This window comes from Pomacea canaliculata, linkage group LG5, assembly GCF_003073045.1.
Source record: "Pomacea canaliculata isolate SZHN2017 linkage group LG5, ASM307304v1, whole genome shotgun sequence".
Classification (NCBI taxonomy): Eukaryota; Metazoa; Mollusca; class Gastropoda; order Architaenioglossa; family Ampullariidae; genus Pomacea; species Pomacea canaliculata.
Window position 1 is genome coordinate 34338504 of NC_037594.1, and position 20799 is coordinate 34359302.

At 41.3% G+C, this 20799-nt stretch overlaps 1 protein-coding gene across 1 annotated transcript in view; it reads left to right on the forward strand.

Annotated features, from left to right (window-relative positions):
• Positions 1 to 1499: 1499 nt before the first annotated feature.
• The window catches only part of LOC112565127 (glucagon receptor-like), a 44214-nt gene continuing 24914 nt past the window's right edge, over positions 1500 to 20799 (forward strand). Inside the window, exons 1-2 of the mRNA XM_025240430.1 lie at positions 1500 to 2428; positions 10762 to 10893. Coding sequence (XP_025096215.1) covers positions 2332 to 2428; positions 10762 to 10893 — 229 coding nt within the window. The 5' untranslated portion in view covers positions 1500 to 2331. The remainder of the gene's footprint in view (positions 2429 to 10761; positions 10894 to 20799) is intronic.

Genomic DNA, 20799 nt, shown 5'->3' on the forward strand with positions numbered 1-20799 from the left:
CAGAGCATAAATTACGTCACAGAGCATAAATTTCGTCACAATTTTGACAACAGAGCCTGACGTAAGAAACTTTTTGAACTATGACATTTTCAGAGAAGGTAATAAAAGCCCTAGCAACATATCAACAACAATACAGTCAACATATACAGGAGTAGACAAACGACCGTCTGAGCAATTCCTGTAATATTACACTTGTCTTGGTGACGAATGGGGCTGAATCGTCAATCTCGAGCTAGGGAGATGCGAAAATACACTCTAGCCATAACGCATCTGTGTAACTTCGCAGACTGGAAAAACCTGGACATGCTCAAATTTGCTAATCCTTTCTTTCTTTCTTTCTTTCTTTCTTTCTTTCTTTCTTTCTTTCTTTCTTTCTTTATTTCTTTCTTTCTTTCTTTCTTTCTGTCGTTCTTTCTTTCTTTCTTTCTTTCTTTCTTGATTCTTCCTTTCTAGTTTTTTTGTTTTGTTTTTTATTCTTTATTTTTCGTTTTCTTTCTCTTTTTCTTTCTTTTGTTTTTCATACTTTTTCATCATTATTTCTTCCTCCTTGGTATCTTCTGTCTTACTTATGGAATTTCTGGAAATCCTAATATCTAGATCTTTGTATAGTCTCTCAGCTCTTTTCTTCATTTATTTCTTTCTTAAGTTATTTATCGACACTCGATCTGTGGACACTGTGTTTATTATTCTTCTCTCAAACTATTTTAAAGCATGAGAGAAAACGTACACACATACTAAGCCGTACTATAAGTGTCGCGTATCGCATTCGGGCACGGCAAGACTCGCACTCTCACAGACACACTCACAACCACACACACAGACTTCCACGCGCCCGAAGAGAGCAACAAAGCCAATCACTTCTCAGTGGACACAAAACGCAGACAAGAGAGGACAATACAACACACATATTTTTGTTGATTGAACAATATTTTTTGTTGATTGTGCATTTGTTTGCATACTCGCCCGAGTGTATATTTGTGTATATAGGTATACTTGAAAAATCATTGGTCTGAAAATAAATATATTATATACAAAAGCACTTTCACATGTATCATGTTAAAGAAATAAACCCGCTGAAGCAGCGACACACATAGAAAAACAGACAGACAAACCAATTTAACGATAGCTGTAGCTATTTAAGCCTTCCCCAAGTCCTGGTCCCCTTAACAAAACCTGACAGTCAAAAGGCCCCGTGTGTTGTTGAAAACCTTTTGTTGCCCTCACAAAAGCTCCTTTATTCTGAACCATAACATCGCTACCGGTGATCCTCCCCTTCCCTCCCACTTGTCGCGGGGTGAATGATGAACAGTCAGGTATTTACGGTATTCACGGTAAGTGTGGTGAATGCATGAAAAAAAAATTTCACCATTCCTACATTCCCCTCCACAACTTGCTCACCTTCCGCGCCATTGCTCGTCACCCTTTTAATATTGTACTTTGCGTGCCTGTGTGCACCTGGCGCACGAACTGTATATTCTTCATGGCATTTGCCTGATTGACAATAAGTCCGTTGCTACACCCGTACCAAAGCTCGTCTATCTGACTGCCGGTCCGATCCCGGACTTCCAATACAATATAAATACAATATAACTCAAGGGGAGAGGGAACCTTCCGCCCTTCCCACGCCACCAGGGCCTCGGCCCCTTCCCCCGTCACATCAAACGACCGGATATGCCGCCCCCGCAAGCAACATGCGACATCGACACTCGATCTGTGGACACTGTGTTTATTATTCTTCTCTCCGCTCCGTCAAACTATTTTAAAGCATGTGAGAAAACGTACACACATACTAAGCCGTACTATAAGTATATGACAATAAGTCCTCCAGCACTACTCGCTCCATGGCTACCTACCCCTCGTGTGTCATTAGCGGGGCAGGAGCAGTGCCGACACCCACACAGCGGCTGCAGGTGGAGGAGGCGCCAACTAACGGTCTGCGCGCGTCTGCACAACCCACGATCGGCCGTCAGTTCTGGGATTTCAAGCAGAATCTTCACTGGCTTCCAGCCTGACGCTGTCTTCCACCAGGACTCCAGCTGCGGAGAGGTAGACGGTGACGTGTGAGTAGAGGCCAGTGACGTGTGACGTGTGACGTGTGAGTCCCGTGCTTGCCAGCGCGTGACAGGGAAGCCAGTGTGTCACGCTAACTTTACTAAATGCAGAAACAAAAGTAAAAAAATGTTGTTCGGCATCTTGAAGTTAGAGAGGATTGGTGGAGATTAGACCCGGGGGTAGGACAACCCGCTGCCTCGGGCGGTGATTGTGTTCGTCTGTCAGCCTCGGGATTGTAAGAACACAGATTGTATCGCAAGTTCCTGGAATGCTGTGACAATGCCGAACTCGGCCGCCATGGCATTACAGCTGCAGAACATATTGAATGAGAAGAAGAAACAGTGTCGAGAATTCACGAAGGAACTACAGGACGAAGGTAAGGATGTCAGTTTGAAGGAACTCACCCTTTCCTCTCTTCATCTGTCTGTCGTGTTATCGTTTGTATTTGACCCCGCTAACTCCATTAACACCGATGTTGATAAAATTCTCTAGACCCTCCCTCTTGCTTTGCTTTCTCGCCTTCTTTTACAGTTCTCTTTATCTGTGTATATAGATAGAGAGAGAAAGAGACATGTACACGTGTTTTTTTGTGGTGAGAGAAAGAGTTTATGTGTGTATGAGAGAGAGAGAGGGGTGTGTGCAAATAGCCACGCACAAGCTGACTTGAATATGTAATATCAATTATGCAGACAAATTTGTTTTCATGTGCACCTACTTTACTCTCAGTCCATCAATCCCGCTTGCACACATACACACATCTATAAATAGATATACACACATACGTCCATTATAATCTATACAACCATACGCATTTACACATACACATGCACAAAAACACTCAGAGAGAGAAAGAGAGAGAGAGAGAAAACCCTGTTTTTATGACTGTTTATTACTTAAGACCTCAAGATATTCCCAGCTACATCACAGAACTATAATATCACCATAATATGCCGGCGCCTGACCCACAAAGCCCCGCCATCACGAAGCCTTATGAAGTCTTACTCGGGTGTGTAGATAGGCTATTTACATGCTTCTCCTGCCTCATAACTGGTAAAAAGCCGTGAATATCACAGCTAAAACTACCTAATGAGATTGGACCGTAGCAAGGACGGATCACTCCTCGGTCTAAGAGGAGCATAAACAAGGCCAGGCCCTCTGGCGGCGACCTTTTATCGACAGGGCGACCACTGATACTGTGGAGCCGGTGAATGAGCAAGCTGTGGGGGAAAGCTCACAGCAGGCGGCTAGAATGTGTAAGACAGACGAAGATTGAGAATAAGAGGCTTGCTCTGTTTTTTTCTGTCAGCCTCTGCAGCCTGTCTGTGATAGAATGGGGGACAATGGTTACCTCCGAGAAATGTCCGGTGACGGTGACTAAATTGCATCCTGTAGGACAGGTTAGAGCCGCAGCGCCATGTTAGTCCATTGTGGATCCAAAGTCTGGCTGTAAAGGGCAAATGTAACAACTTCATGAACTTATTTCATTAAGGAGTGAGGTAGGGGGGAGCGGTGTTTATATGCGTGTTTACCAACAATTAATTACATTTACTGTTTTCACGTGATGAATGTGAACTAAGCTTAATCACGTTGCTGGATTTTATAAAATTGTTCAGGATAGCAATTTTTCTCAAGAAATTTATTTTATTTTTATTTTTAACATTGGGTACACATTAAATACTTTTATATTCTTAGGAGAAAAGGTTTGGAGTAAGCTGTACTGTGATTCAGGGATGTAGATTATTTTTCGAAGGGTACGAAATCTACTGAGGCTTGAAAATATCGAGGGCTTTAGTTTTTTCCTGTTAATGACAAAATAAAGAGCATTTGGAGGTGTGTTAGAAAACTTAGACAGCTAGGATAATACACTGATTTTGTTGGTTTTCTTTATTATTATTATTATTATTATTATTATTATTATTATTATTATTATTATTAATGCAGATTGATTACCTGGCAATTGGTTCGAAAAAAATCTCAAATACTGACCTACCATCTGCACATTTATGACAGAAATAAACGGATCATGAGATGAAGCCGTAGAAATAGTCTGACGTCACGTTGTCTCCGTTTCTGTAACTTTTATGACGTCACTCGTTTAATTCCGTTTGTGTAGATTGTATGACGTCACAACATCCTATTTTACTGCTGTAGCCTGTGTGACCTCACGTAGTGTAATTCTGTTGCTGTAGCTCATGTGACGTCACTGACATCGTGCACGTGTGTTTGTGTTGTGGTGAGGGTCAAGCAGCTGTAAAGACTGGAGGAGCATAGCGTCTCTCGTAAAGATTTATCTAACGACATTTTTTAGCAAGTAGCGCCGCTTGGATGAACATTTGTGGCGGAGTAGATTGATTGAGCTGACCCTAGCTGACCCTCCACGTTTGATCCCTTTAGCTTGAGACAAACATCACATTGCGATTTGTCATATCTCATTGACATGTACACACCCATAAAAAAAACTAATCGGAAAGAAATGTCATGCTGGACAACATCAAATCAAAGAAAACTAATATTCCGGTAATATGGGATGCTTTAAAAAATAACATTGACAGGAAAAAAAATTAAATACATTTTGTCAGCAAGCTGACAAATCGCTAAAACTGAGAATTCACGATTAATGTAAAGGGAGTCGATAGCTTGGATCATCGCAAAAATCAACCTCAGCCGCTCATTTCAAGGCACACTGAGTTTAGAGATAGAATTAGCTACAACATTAATTTGTAAAGACAGTTAATGAGCCATTGTCTGTAGATCACACATGCCTTGACATGTGTCACATATCCTGAGAGATGTAAAAATTGTTGCTTTGAAAATCCAGAAATTTCAATCGGAAGAAATCAACCAAAACCTCAACAATATTGACTCAACTTTTTTTTTAAAGTAAACTTCTCAGGCATTTTTATCTGTTTTAATAAAGTGATATTCATTGCAAGCTGTGAATTCCATGTTATATCAAGATTAGATTGCAATGTTAGCGACATGTGAGCAAAAACAGAGGCTCCATGCGGTGTTGTTGTTGTTGTTCCCTGGCTCTGCCAAACATCATCTTAAACAGTTCTACAGTTGCAATATCCAGTGACAGTGTGTGAAGTGGACAGTTTATAGTCACCGAGGTATTGATAATATTTCTGCTAATCTGTCTCGTCATGCTCGCATGAGCATCCCCACTACCCACCCACTACACGTAGAATATGTACAGACATGTGAACACGTACACGCACACAAACAGATTCACTCAGAGGAAAAGATACTTGATGAGGAGGCATTGAATATCGACAGTGGCACCATCAGCAACAAGAGTACGAACAGCACCACAATCACCAGCAATATTATATAGTTTGAAGTCTGTCATTTATATATACACACATTCCTAAATGAAAAAAAAACCACAGATCCAAAACTGTTTTGGTGTTTCACTTGCAGAATCCCGTTTTCTATTCGCTTTTTCTTTTTCCTTCCTCACAAAAGACTTTTTTGTCTCTTTCATTTCATGTCATCGTTGTTTTTTTAAGGAATGAAATCTTATTCTAAATGATCGTGTCAGTGATGAATAAATCTTGCTTGGTCTCCTAAAGCCTCGCCTGCGTTTGTGGTCGGCACAATGGTGGTGGTGGTCACAGAAAGGTTGTTGCGCCACCTTTGTTCCGCCTGACAGCACGTGACACGATTACTCTGTCTCTCCATTCTCTGTCTCTCCATTCTCTGTCTCTCCTTACCATGTCTCTCCATTCCCTCTCTCTCCCCACCCTGCCTCTCCATACCCTGCCTCTCCATACCTTGCCTCTCCATTCCCTGTCTCTCCATACCCTGTATCCATTCTCAAGAAGGGCGTGTCTTCTCGTTAGTGTACCCAGTGACATCTCTCTTCCCTACATGCATCTGTCCTAGCATCACTGTCTAGTCGCCACATCTTCTCTCATCTTCTGACTCTTCTTTTTACTGGACCAGAAAACGTACTCTAACGCAAACATCTCAGGTTTATCAAGTGTAAGCGCGCGGGTATCAAGTGTAAACAACTGTTTATTTAGTGTAAAACTTGTTTTTCGAAGTCGGGATGCGTGGCTTCACTTGTTGTGAGCACATGTTGTCTTGTTTTTCTCAGACTCCTTCTCCCCCGAGAGGGAGTGTTACTGGTGTTCTGCATCGGGAGCCAAAGAAATTATTTTCTTTGTAGTCTCTTCTTACTCATCATTCTGATTATCTTTATTCTCTTCCTGATATTGAGTGACTTGGCGAACTAGAGGTCTGTAGAATATAAAGCATTTTCTTGAACTCACTCTTGTCTCTTGAAGCGGATGTCGTTTCAAGTATATTTCGATGGAATATTCATAAAATACGAAAATAATGATATTAAAATGTGAAAGCTCATTAAAATATTCTGAGGGATTAGCAGTGATTCATTCTTGTTTCGTAGACTGAGTGACATTCTAGTGAACAGGCCTCTTGACTGACATGTCAGGGAACCTCCTTTACCCATCCAGCTCCCGACAAAATACGAAACTGATTTATAAAAGAAGATAGGACAATAGGAGATGATTAAGTTGTTCTTATAAATAAGGTATTAACACCGACTACTGAGCTTTTACCGTTATCTCCTTCTTACCTTTACCAACACTCGTTTATCTGAGTAAAATATCGAAAAAAAGCTGTTTGTGAATCCCAGGAAGTCCGATATGAATCTTGTTTAAAGTAGCGATATCAATATTAATAGGATGCTGTCAGAGAGTTGGACAGAAAGCTGAACAGCAGCTAGGGAGGGAGTGGTCATGGAAGCTATGTGAGAACCTCCATCACGGAGGATGTCCGGCAGTTGCACAAAGACTGGCACGGAGCTGTCGGCCACCCAATTAGACCACCCGACATGAGAGCTCCGATTGAAATAAAGAAAAGCTTTTTTCCCACAGCAAGCGGAGATGATAACTGACAACAGATTCTACCTCAGTCTGCAGGTTTCCTATCGACGTCTTGATGGGAACTGCGGACACAAAGAATAGAAGACTGTCAGCTGAGGCGTTGAGGGGTGAAACAGGGTGAGGGTAGAACAAGAGCCTGTTGAAGCCATGCAGACAGTTGAGAAAAAATATTTTTTGTTGATTATGCATTTGTTTGCATACTCGCCTGAAAGTGTATACTGGTGTATGTAGGTATATTTGAAAAATCATTGGTCTGAAAATGAATATTTTATGTACATAAGCACTTTCATGTGTATCATGTGAAAGAAATAAACCCGCTGAAGCAGCGACACACAGAGAAAAACAGACAGACAAACAAACCAGTTTAACGATAGCTGTAGCTATTTATTCCTTCCCAATTCGCGGACCCCTTAACAAAACCTGACAGTCAAAAGGCCCCGTGTGTTGTTGAAAACCTTTTGTCGCCCTCACAAAAGCTCCTTTATTCTGAACCATAACATCGCTACCGGTGATCCTCCCCTTCCCTCCCACTTGTCGCGGGGTAAATGATGAACAGTCAGGTCAACCATTCAGGGTAAGTGTGGTGAATGCATAAAAAAAAATTTCACCATTCCTACATCCCTCTCCGCCGCTTGCTCACCTTCCTCGCCATTGCTCGTCCACCCTTTTAATATCGTACTTTGCGTGCCTGTGTGCACCTGGCGCACGGACTGTATATTCTTCATGGCATTTGCCTGATTGACAATAAGTCAGTTGCTGCTTCCACACAGACCAACATCCCTAAGGGGTAGGTGTAATAATGAGTAATCATAGCTATCTCATAGTGACTATCGAGCACAAATTCCGAGATTACCGAGCGAGATTATCTTAGCTACTGTAAAGCGGAAACACACGCGTTAGCTACCTCTATACATGAACAAGAGCAGGAATACCTTAGTTATCTCAATACACTAACAACAGCCACAATATTTTAGCTACTTAACTATAAACAGTATGCAACACCCTGGTGTGATGTTTGTTGGGTGTCCGACCTGGAGCTGAAGTAAATTCAGCTAAACTATTACTTTTTTTATAGCTATTTTATTTGCATGCTTCCTAGGTGCTAGGATTGCGACTATGCACCCGACCTCTAATGGCTGCAAGAAGCAGGAACTGCGGACGAGAAAAGACCATTCAGCTATTTTCCATGATCCCCTATGATCACTATACACAACTCTCATCCAATCACGGTTCAGGTCGATTTTATCTCGCGTCATGCCCTGATGGGCGAGATGAAGACCGTCCCACACATAGCAAGATACATCGCCGATACAGCAATAAACCAACTGAATAACCACGGCGATGACTTCAACGATGCCTTCTTTTCGAGAAAAAATATGAACTCTGGCTGAAAAAAAGACAGGATTGGAAAAAAAATATATATATATTTGAGAGCTAGGCTGTAGAAAACAAAGTCATTTATTTAAACTGCAAGAAATTGAAATAAAATATAGAAGGCGCTATTAAAGTGTCGACATGCTAGAATGTTCTTGAAGCCTATAGACCACACGCATCAAATAGAGAGCACTTCAATCTTTCTAGCAAAACAGCGATCTTGGTCAGGATCGATCCCTGGAACTGGCGGACTGTCTTTTTAGTTGCACTTCTGGTAAATTTTCTGTGATGTCCTTTACGTTCTTTATGTCTTTCGTGGTCCCTCCAGGGTTGTCTGTGTGGTACCCAATTCTCCTGCCTTCAGCATCCCCACACTCCATTTTATTCCTGTTTTCTTTGCATTAACAGGCGTAAGAATGACACAGGAGATTTGTACTGTCTCCCTTTTCTGTGAGAAATTGAACAAAAAAAAAAATGCATAGGGTCTACGTCTAAAGATGGCGAATACCTGTTTCCTCAGGCGAATAAACTTCATTGGAAAAGACCTTAATTTTACAAAGAGGAGTTGGTAGGACTGGAAAGTTTTACCTTCTTCCCTTAATACTTTGTGATCCCCTGTTGATTGAATTGTTTAACCAGTAATGTGTGTATCTGTAGAGCATGAGGCGTCTGTGGGTCTTGGAGGTAAACAAAGATGATTTGTAAACAGTTTGAAGTGAGAGACTTCACAGCCTGGTGGTCAGTTCATTGGACTGTGGAATAAAAAGCTGGAGGTTAAACAACGAATTAGTATATGCAAAAAAGATTGTTTTCTTACTGGTTTTCTCATGTAAATAATGTAAATATTGTTTCTGTTTGTAAATGTCGACCAATGTGGAAGCATAGATGTGGCATGTATTGTGCAAGCTGTCGTCAATAAAGGTAAAGTGCGATGTGTTGATTGCCCTGTAGGGAGCTGGGTTCCCTCCAGCGACATCTCTGATTTCAGTCGACTGATCACTGCGCCCAATGCTCTCAAATCACAAATAAATTAATTTGTTATCACCCGGCTATTGAGATGTTAAAAAAGAGCTTCATCGCGATTAGGTGTGGAAGTTGCTGGAGCACCAGCAGGCTGATTACAAATTTCAGCTAAAACCCGTGAAAGTGCTTTGGAGTTTTCAATTTATTATTTTTATCATTTTAAATTTTCTTGACAGAGGCATACAAACCGTGCAGTCCAGCCAAAGAGGTTGCATGATGCTTTTTTGTTCACTGAATTAGGAGAGAGTGTTGATACTTATCTTGTTAGACCAATGAGAAACCAATGAGACGATTCGTTCGGCGTGTGTTTCTCCATCTCTTCATTGTCTCCATCCAACAGGAACCTCGGCTTTACCGGAGTGCGAAGACAAGTTTGTTTCTAACATCTACAGAATAGTTTTGGGCTGCGCAACATCCACCCAGTCCGTCAATATATCTCCATCGGGACTGCCCACATCTTCGTCTCTACCTTGTTTAATTAAGAATTCTCCGTCTGTCCTCTGTATTTTCTCACCAAACTCCTACAAATGAATTCCCCGCAGCACGGCCTCTACTCCACAGACGAGATCATGACAAACCCTTCTCCACATTCTCTGTTGGCTTCGTGTCTGGGCTCGTAGACATTGTAGTCTAGCTACACTTTCTAAGTTCTTTTCATGCTCTGCTTTCTCTGGCTTCTGGCTTTTTTTTTTTTTTTTGCCTCTTCACTCATCACACTCCCAACAGTCATCTCAGCACCCCTGTCTGCTTTCTTTTGGTTCCAAAAAGAGGACGAAATCCTTTGGTGAATGCATAATTGCCCAATGAACAACTTGTTTGAACTTCCTTATGTACATCATCCACACACGATGTCGACTTAGCATAAACTAAGATACACTTTGTAAGAAAAGTGAAATTTTAGGCTATAAATTTTAGTCTGGCTTATCATAATCATCATCTGTAGTTCACATTTTCTTCATTGCTGTACAATTTCTGTTCTTCATGTTGTTCCTACTTTATTAGCGTTCTACGAATGTCATTTCTTCTTGCTCTCTTCTTGTTGTCTTTATCTTAAATTGTTTCCAATATAAACGGCTGTATTAAGTATCAGTATGCCATGATTCAATGTGACCATTGCATTGTATTCTTCTGAATGTTTCTATGCTGCGATTTCGTGTAAAATTTTACACAAAACATTTTTCCTCAGCCGTGTCTTTAAATGTCTGTCATTCTGATAGGTGTTAATGACATTTGAAACCCTTGAAATCATGTTAAATACCATATCACATCGCTGAAAAAAACTGGCCATTAAAAAAAATACTCGAGACGACGACGACGACGACGACGACGATGATGATGATGATGATGATGATGATGATGATGATGATGATGATGATGATGATGATGATGATTGTTTCAGACAGACATGCAGGAAACTATAGCGGCTGGTGTCCTGTCATCTTCGATGACATCATGTGCTGGGACCACGCGGCTCCTGCCAGAACCATCTTCCGGCGTTGCCCTGACTACGTGCCGGGCTTCAAGCCGACAGGTAAGAGGTGATGACAAGGCTGTGATGCAATATACGGGTACAATACGGGTGTCGGCAAAAATATGCTACATACTACAGACGATAACAGTGTCGACAGAACTATTATCAATACGGGTAGGTACGACAGGCAACAACAGCTGCCACACCCAGGTTTGGGAAGGTCTTCATTACTGTTTGAGAATCTCGTTTCTTCTCTGTGGTTCTGACTGATTTAGTTAATCCTCTAAATCGAGTGAAATTTTGAATCCTAGGAAGCGGCTATGTTCGCGTACCCTCTATATCTGGCCAGTCAACAGTTTGCAGTCATCCCTTCTTTCCCTACCGAGTAAATGATGTTGGTTTTCTGTACTTTAATCAAAAATTCTTTCATTCGTCCGTTTTTCTTTCTCAAATACTGTGTACACCGTATTGATTAAGTGTTTACATGAAAACAGCATGTCACTAATGTACTTTCGCTAGAATTTTGTTTGCAACTATAATCGGGTTCGAGGTACAACTTTAAAAGAATATGGAACCCCGGTTCGTCATCAGATGTTTTTGGTCACAGAATTCGTATTGATGCACTCTTTAAGCCTCTTCTGCACATTTTATTTCTCTTTCTGAGTCTGCTAGGAATGCTTTAGCCAACAGCAAAATCTCCTTGCTTGACAAGAATAGTGTCAGTGTGGTTTTTTTTTAAATTATCGAGGGAAAGGAGAGCATCGCCTTGTTAATCCCTCACACATTTTTGGGGTTTCCACCTAAAAATCTGCCCGCGCCCAACATCAAACTTGATTGGATTTTAGCTCCCTGTTCTTCACCAACTTTATCTCTGCTGGTGGACAAGACTATCAAAATAATGTGTCAGTATCCGGAGATTATACATAACAAATAAATTTATTTTGTAGTTTTAATTGTCTTAGTCTGTCCTTAGTAATTAGAGGCTATGATACGAGATATGTGTAAGATGTTGATTCATCGTGTCTGTTTGTGTATGCGCGTGCGTGCGTGGATGTAAGATAGAGAGAGAGTGTGTGATTGTGTGTGTGTGAGAGAGAGAGAGAGAGATTTATTTGTGGAGACACTAAACCAAGCTAGAGTGGTGGAGCCAGGCCAATAACAAAATTCTAGGTGCAGTTTTGGATGCTACTCTGGTGCTGGCTGCACCTCAGACAGGATGTCAGTAATTTTTATGTCTTATTGAAAACGTGCCTGCAAGACTGGCAATGCCCATGCATGGAATTGCACCCCTGCACCTTCACCTTGATGCCCTAATATTCATTTCCTCCGCCTTCGCCAACCCTACAAGGTTCAACCCCCGGTCAGAGGACTGAAAAGCAATTTTATACTAACTGTCATTCCGTCTCTTGACATCTCTGTGTAGTTTGCTCCATGTCGGCATGACTTTGTCTTCACGAATTTAAAATCAGGCATTATTTTCTCAATTTCTTTGAGTTGGTGAAGGTGTAGTCATCGAGCTTGCCTGTGTTGGAGAATCTGATGCCAATTCATATCTCAAAGGTCTTTCCTGTGTTAATACCTGTTAGTGACCAACAAGTGTGTTTACACTTTCTTCTGTTTGTTGTTTGTTAGAACATACAGACTTTAAGCTGCTGTGTTTGTTTGTACCAGTGTAGGAGGCATTGTGCTTGGAGTCCGTGGCTCCCTTTTTGTCAGCCACCAGTAATATTGTCAATATTGTCCTCCAAAGATCCCGTATTGCCACACATGATGAACATTTGTAAGGACTGCGGTAAGGACTTTGAAGGACTGCGGTGTTGGAGGGAGAGAAACAACATGAAAATCACGGGAAGTCACCGACAAAATGTTGGCAGTAAAAAGCCCAATCTCGTATTTCTCACCTCGTTAAACTCGTGAGACCTCAAGACACAAGATATTAAATGCCAGACTGTAAAGATTTTGCAGGAAAGGCCATTTAGTATAATTAGCACAATTTTCTCTCTCTCGTAATTGATTATTTGTCGGCATGTTTAGTTTTACCAAATATTATTAATGTTAATATTATTCATTTAATATGATTGTCCTGAAACACTTGATGTGATACTGCGATACTGCAATTCATTCCAGAATTACTGAAAGAAAAAAAAAATGTTACATTAGCATATACACGGACACTCGCGAGGTCAAGGGCTTCACATTTTCGTAGCTGTGTAAGTTTTGTACCAGTGTAGCCCTTTAACAGTCGCAGTATCGTTAGTCCCTGTTGTTGAGTTGACAAAAGCAAATGTCGGAGAAATTTCAATAGAATTTATTTACACGACTCTCAGTAGTGTGTACCAGTGAACTAACAAACAACACAAGCCAGTAAATATCCAACTAACACCGAATATTTTAGAACAAATAATAATTTCTTCATTTTCTAGATGAAAATGTTTCTTAAACTTCAATTCATGTGCAATGCTTTGCCTTCGCAAATCTTATTCATCTGGGTTGCCTGTGTCACGCTGGCTTACCCATCCATCCATCAGTCCGGTCAGCGAGAAAGGAGATACCGTGATACCGCGAGGACTCGGTGGCACCAAAGCCTCGGCACCCGGGTGGATCGATGTGCGTAAGACACGGTCAGTGACCAGGAGAGCTCTGGCACCCCGCAGATTGGCCATTAAGAGGCGCCTGGCGATGGCACCGATGCATGCCGCACGTACGACTCTCAAAAACAAAGTGCGGGGACTACTTTCGCCTCTCGTCTCAAACTTCCTCTAATTGCTGTTCGTCGGTCACGTCTTCCTGACAAAACTCTCACTCTTCGCTCTTTTCAAGCGGAAGCGATAAGAACTGCTCTAGCCGCTGGCGTCAGATGTGAATAAATGAAAGTAGCAAACAAATAAATAAACCAACCACCAGGGACTTGCCAGCGATTGCGTCATCTGCCTTGAAATAAAAATGGAAAATAACGGTTCCGGAGAGCGGACTCTATTCGACTCAACGAGCTACAGCTTGAGGAGGATTTTTCTGTAGCCATCCTCCCACACATTTCACGGATACTGGAATGCTGAGCACTGCTCAGGTTCCATGACAAAGCTGGCTACAAAAATATTCTAAGACAACCGCAAAGACCTTTCTGTACCAGAAATAAGACATTTCCTAATTAGAATCTGATCCCCACCGCTGGTAGGGGGCTGTAAACTGAGTTATTGTCGCCATCTTAGGAGAACGGTCAACGGTATTTTGTATTCAGTGCAGGACCAAGAGTCAACAGGAAGATCGACCTTCAGTCCAGGAACTATCTAGTGGCAGTCCATCTCAGACAATCACTTGAGAAGGGGATGCTGGGAAGCAATCCCCTGACACTAAAGAACTTGTCCATGCCATTGAGTTCAGCAATGAAATAGTTGCTGAGCTGTCCTCAGTGCTAACTGTTAATTCCATTTACGTCAACGATAAACGTTTTCATTGACCGGGTGTTTGTTGAATTAATGTTGCAGAGGCGAATTAATAAGAAAAAGTGTTCTCCTGCCATTAGGGCGACTTGAGATAGCTGAGTGCATCTCGATTTGTCAATAGCTCACGTGCAGCGCGCGTGCTGACGTTTCCTGGCCTGCAGCTGCCGTCCGCTGACGTCTGCAGCTGCACTGTAGGTAGGCGGTCCTCATGCATTTTAACAACCTGTTATTTTTGTTTCATTTTCCGCCCAGGCGATATTTCTCGTACAAAACTTAGCAAACGGTGGCATGGGATGACAATGCACAAAGTTAAAAGGTGGTTGACATTTGCAGAGAAGGTCAATATTGTTCCTAATAATATTAATATTATCTTTTCCTTCTGTAGTATAGATCGAGTTCTTAAAAAAAACAATTCTCAAGCTGTTGCTTTTGTTGCCTTCTTTTTATTTACTGCAAAAAAGCTGACAGCTTCCTGGGTTCTCGGCAATTGTTATGATCAAATAAATTTCAATGGGACTAATTTGCTACATAAAATACTGAAAATGGGTGACATTCGGAAGCAGTTTCTAGCAAACGACAATTAGGAAAAAAAGTCACTGCTTCTGGAGAAAAAAATGTGCCATTCCACTTTCAGAAAGTGACATTGCTAATAACTGTGTAATAATGAAATTAATGAGTTACAACCATCAGTAATTGTTTTTTCCCCAGTCACCTATAATGACTATGATAACTTCATGTGATTGACAGATTGACAAAACACCCCCATCCAAACGCATCCCCCCTCAAAAACAATCAGAAACAAAACAAAAACAAAACCCGCGTCAACCAGCTTCCTCTTCTACAAGAAAATATTTGCTTTATAAAGGGCAGGACAGGCAAATGGGGAGAAATCTATATCATCGGTTTCAAATTAAGCGCTAAACATTTCTTCTTTCTCTCGTTAGCCATAATTCAGATGAAATGACAGCTTTTTAGTATTGCAACATCCTTATGAAGCTTTCTTGGTCTTGTGTCTCACTTTCTGTTCCCAGTTTCTCAATCCCACTCTGCTAACCTCATTTTCCATTAATTATTATTCCTTTACCATTATCTTTCCTAAAACCTGGTCTTCACTACTGGACTGAAATTATCTCCTTTTACACGACCTACATTTCTCTCCCTTTAATGTAAACAATTACAGTTTCTGGGAATAAAATAATGAGACTGTTGTCTAAACAACATCCTCCACTGTCTGTCCTGCGAGGCATAGTTGAGCTACTGATGTCAGACTGAATACAAATAAATGTTCTCTCTCCTTATGCTGCTGATCCTAACTATGGACACAGCCAACCGCCAGAGAATTTGCAAAATAAATGCTGTTATCTAACATTTTTCATTCTGTCTCTCTTTCGGTATTTCTGGTGGAACCTTGCGGCTCTAAGCTCTTACCCACTCTCGGCATGTTGTTACATGTTAATATGCAAATGTGTGGTTGTTGGATTAACTGCCAGGAGCTCCTCTCTGACAGATGTATCGGAAGGATGCGGAAGATGAATGTGAAATATCTCTAGGTCATTCCTCCCTGACGGCTGTACTATGGAACTCTATCTGTCTCCAGACAAATGTTGCCATTGCGTGTCCTTCCCTCACACAGGTATTTGTCGGTCTTCCCTATAGTTCTCTTATCCATCATTTTATACTGCCATTGTCATTATCTCTCCATGACCTTTAGCTACTCCCGTGGGGATGTCTACTTTTTTGTTATTCGTTTGTTTGTTTTTGTTTGCCTTCCTTCCTCGCTTGCAAACTATCCAGTTCTGGATGAACATTAATACTATCAATCATGCATTTAAACAAACTTGGGAGAGGATGAAAGTTCCAATGCCCTTTACCCTTCAAGAAAGAAATAGAACAGACAGACAGAGAAAGAGAGACAGAGAGACAGAGAGACAGACAAAGCATCTGGGATGTTTAAAGATATTAAATAAACCTCTCGGAGAGAGACACAACTAAGGAGTTGCACGCCTCCCTGGTAGTCAGTAAAGTCAATTTACCAACACTTCTCAATTCCAATGGTTCACAAAAATTAGTTTTATCTTGTCTGTAGAATGTAAGCACGGTGTAAACAATGGTATCAATGTCATGTTGTAAGCAAATTTGTCAACAGTCCCATAAAAGTGCTGTAAACAACTGTGTCAACATGTTGGAGGCCAAGGTCTTGCTTCTCTCCTTCCCTGAGCCACCTGTCTTCTTCTCTAACAAAACTGTTCGTGAGCTGGACCATAAATAGGAATCAAGGAAGAGGATGCAACAAAAATCCTTTAAAACATTTTTCCGTCTTTGTATTTTTTTCAACGGCCACAACAACTGAAAATGGCGTCACAGGGAAAGAAAAGGAAAATCCGTTGTTGTGGGAGGGAGACAGGCCAGGCGCCACGTGACAGCTAACAATCGTTGTTCTGCCACACACTCATCACAGTGGAAGGAAGACCAACAGGCAAAATTCGGCCAGAATCGAACCAGAGCGGAAATTATTTCTCTCAGAGCTGCGATGGAAACGCTTTACATCGTAATTATGTGTCCCCGGGACTTTTTGATAGCCGCCAGCGAGCACAGAATGAGACAGTTATGCCTTCTCTCGCTTTCAAAAAAGGAAAATGACACACAGAGCATCTTATACAGAAGATGGTAGACACTGGTCAAGAAGAAAGGAAGAAAACTGAACCAGCAGAAAACCCAAACCTACCTTACCCTCTTCAGCAAAATATGAAAATATTTAAGTCGTAACTAGTTGGTTGTTCTGACTTAACGGTAATAAACTGTGATCTTTTGGGGGACCAGTCGGTCTTGCATCAATGAGGATGTGTAGGACAGAAAGACAGAAAGAGAAATAGAAGAAAAAACAGAGACATTGACTAATAACGAAAAGTCCCGGGTGACATTAACTATTTCTCAAATGTCTCTGCAAAGACAGTTGAATTTATAAAAAGAATTTATTGCTGTTTAAATGAATTTTCCTGAAGCCTATGCCCGTCCATCCCAATGGTGTGTTGGCTCTTTCTCTGTAATAGATGCCGACATACGCGCTGCCTAGGGCCTTAGTAGCAAACAAAAAAACAAACATGCTCAGAAAAAGAAAAATCTTGTTTGAAATAAAGCATTAGGGAGCGGGATAGAGTTAAGCAAATAAGAATTTTTAAAAGAGAAATTGTCGGAGGTGTAGAAGTTTGTTCGCATCAGGACTTCATGCTTGTTATGCAGGATGGAGAATTTCAGACGCAGACAAATAAAATGATCTGCCAAAGGCTACTTCATGACAGTTGCTTCAAAAGAAATATTCATTTTAGAGAAATACGATTTGTAAGTTCGAAAGAAAACATTGACAAAGTCTGTCTGGAGGGGGATTACAAATGTACTGAGAATTCTCAGCGCCCTCGGCAAGTGGTCATACTTAGTTAAAATATTTGTAAAGACAACTCAACAGTGGAGGGAACCAAGGAACTAAGGCAATTCCTATTGTCAATTTAAAGATAAAAGTAAAGGAGACAATATTATTAAATTTGAGAATAATCAAATATATCAGAATAGAATTATTTGAATAAACATCCTATTGACAATATAATAGTTTTAAAAAATGGCAACAGATTATTCTTTTTGGGCGTGACTATTGGGCACACACACACAAACACACAAACAGAAGTCAACATGGCCACAGCAGGGTAACTCGACCAGTACTAGTAACATTCCCTAGTCCATGGAACCTCCCGACCCAATATATTCCCAGCAACAGAATTCCTCAGTAACCACAATAACAGGTAAAGTAACCTGCAGAACAACAGACTACCCTTTGGCCAGAGCTCAACTACAGGAGAGAAGGGAGGAAGCTGTTCTGTGTCAACCGACATTCAATTAACGGGACCGACACGTGCCACTGGACCAGACGGTCCTCCTCGGGAGGGCGCCTTAAGAGCTTTGTACTGCAGCAATAGTCTCCCCCCGACTCGGAGGGAAAGTGGGGAGGAGAAAAAGTCTACTGAGACATCTTTCAAGCAACATAACTCTTGTGGAAGCACAAACGAGGATAGAAGATTGTTGGATCATTTATTTATTTATTTTTTTTTTTGGGAAAGCGCTCAATGTTTTCGTCAGGAGGTCGTTGCACCAATTTGTTTTTGTACACAACCCTGTAGAATGTTGGAAAATTTGTAACCTTTGGCCGCTCACGGTTGTGAGGTGCGGAGTTCTCGGGCCACTTAATCAAGGCACAGTCTCGTTACTCTTCTCGTGAATTACGAGAGTGTTGCAGGGTTCTCGGGGAGTAATACGAGAGCTTGCACGAGATGGCCAGATTGTGGGGAGAAATGTGAGTCCTCCGTGCCAAGATGATGGACCGGACTTGGCGGATTGTCGGCGGGTGGAGATACATTCTTCTCTAGGTGCTGACTCACATGACGCAGTACCGTTAGGTCCACTTGTTTTCTCCGGAAAGAAAAATTGCCAGAGACTGCGAATAAATGTAGGAGGAGAGGAAGAAAGAAATGGTATTATCTGAAAGATCCTAGTGAATGGTACTTTGAGCAATAATTTTAGTCTTTGTAGCTCTACTGATGCCTGGTACCTCACCTATAGAAAAGAGTCTACAAAGTGCTTTCAACACACCTTCCTTCGGAGTATTCTAACTAATCACATGTTTAGGTTGTTTTTATTAACGATTGAAAAGAAATTCATTAATGAAACTTGCTGCTTTATAAGCTGAATAGAAGCATACAAGGGTTTGTTTTCATTATTCAAGTTACAAAGAGACTCAGAGCAGAAAAGTATCACAGCCAAACAGTTAAAATGAAAAATGAAACTGTGACAAGGCAACGGTAAACTTATCTGAAATTTGTTTTCGATATATCTCTAGCTCTTATCTAGTTCAGTGCCCTGCCTGACGATGTAGAAGAGTGTTTGACTCACCCTCATCCTCATCCTGTGCAGTGGAGCCCTGATGATCCATTTCTATGATAACAGCTTCCAGACCAAGGTGCTTTGCAGAAGGAAAGAAGAAAAAATCCGATGTCTGCAAATCTGATATCACGTGGCAGACGATTACCGAACTAAATTTAGAAGCTGATGGTGTTTATCTTCCAGTGCAACCACTTACCTACTTTAGTGTCAGGAGGATTGGTACTAATGTTTGTGAGGAGGTTACTGAGCTTTATTTGAAATCATCGACGACAAAACAATGTTTACTTTGATTACGATTCCGAAGTCGGTATTTGTGGGACATTTCGGTCTTTCTTTTCTTTCCTTTATACTTTTTTTTCATTCTTTCTTTAAATTCCAAGCCAAACAGTCATCAGCATATTATCAATACAGTATACGGAGACCGTTGATGTGCTAAACGTTTCCCATTATAATGACAAATCCTCATTAAACAAATTAATTAAAGCCAGTGGGCAATCACAACTCATGAAGTGTCCTTAGCTACAAAGTTATCAAAATAAAGAGACGATAGGTGTCAAGTATGAGTCAATTGGTGGACTGTAGAAAACTGTAAAAAAAAAAAAAAATAATAATGCAATCTAAGACCTTGACCATTTTTAGGACAACTACATCATCATCACATTCGTCGTGGTCGTCGCCGTCATCGTCATCGTCATTGTCGTCATCATCATCGTCGTCATCATCATCATCTCACACACATACACGCTGTGATTAAGCTGGTGGTCTGTAAAGAGGTAGCGGCAACCCTTTGATCATTTTCCAGAAGATTCTGTAGCCGACTCTGGAGAAAGTTGCATGAGAAAGTAGTTAGCTGGTCTGCACATGTGAGTGAGAGTCACCCTCACCCTAACCTTTCGCAATCACCATACGTTGGACAAGTCTTGTAAGGTCTCTAGGGAGTAAATTCTAAGACTTCTTTTTACTTTCTTTCTCCATATCTTTCCTCTGCTTTGTGAGAAATTAAATCCAGCTCAACTTAATCATCCATATTTATAGGCTATTTCTGATTATGTGATTTTTCAAAGTGTCTGGGTCGTGGGTTCAAGGTACAGGCTAACTCCCTGAAACTTTAAAACTGCGTGTGTCTCAATTTCTCTCTAAGTTTTTAGGTGTCAACACTGTGAAAGGTAATATCCCAGGCAGAGAAGGTTTGCTATGTTGTATCTCATGCTACGGGGCCATTCAGAAAAAAACATGGCTGAGGAATATTGACATCTTTATGTAACCCACTCCCTGCAAGATCTGATCACAACATATTGGACAAGTGAGTGGTGCAGCAGGTCTTGGATACTTCTCCTAGCTTCTCTAAATGTAATTTTCTCGCCCAATCAAGACTCTAGCAGTTGCTGTAGTTTTTTTAAAAAAGGGATTTAACGGTTGTCTTCCTCTGGTTGTCCTCCTGTTCACACCCCAGTTGCCGCCAAGCGCTGTGGGTGTGGAGGACAGAGTGACCTGGGGCACAGCCACGAGGGCGAGATTCGTCAATAAACAATTTTTCCACTTCACACCACCTCAGGTCTGGACTGGGGAGGGACTTGTCACTTAGCACTTCAAA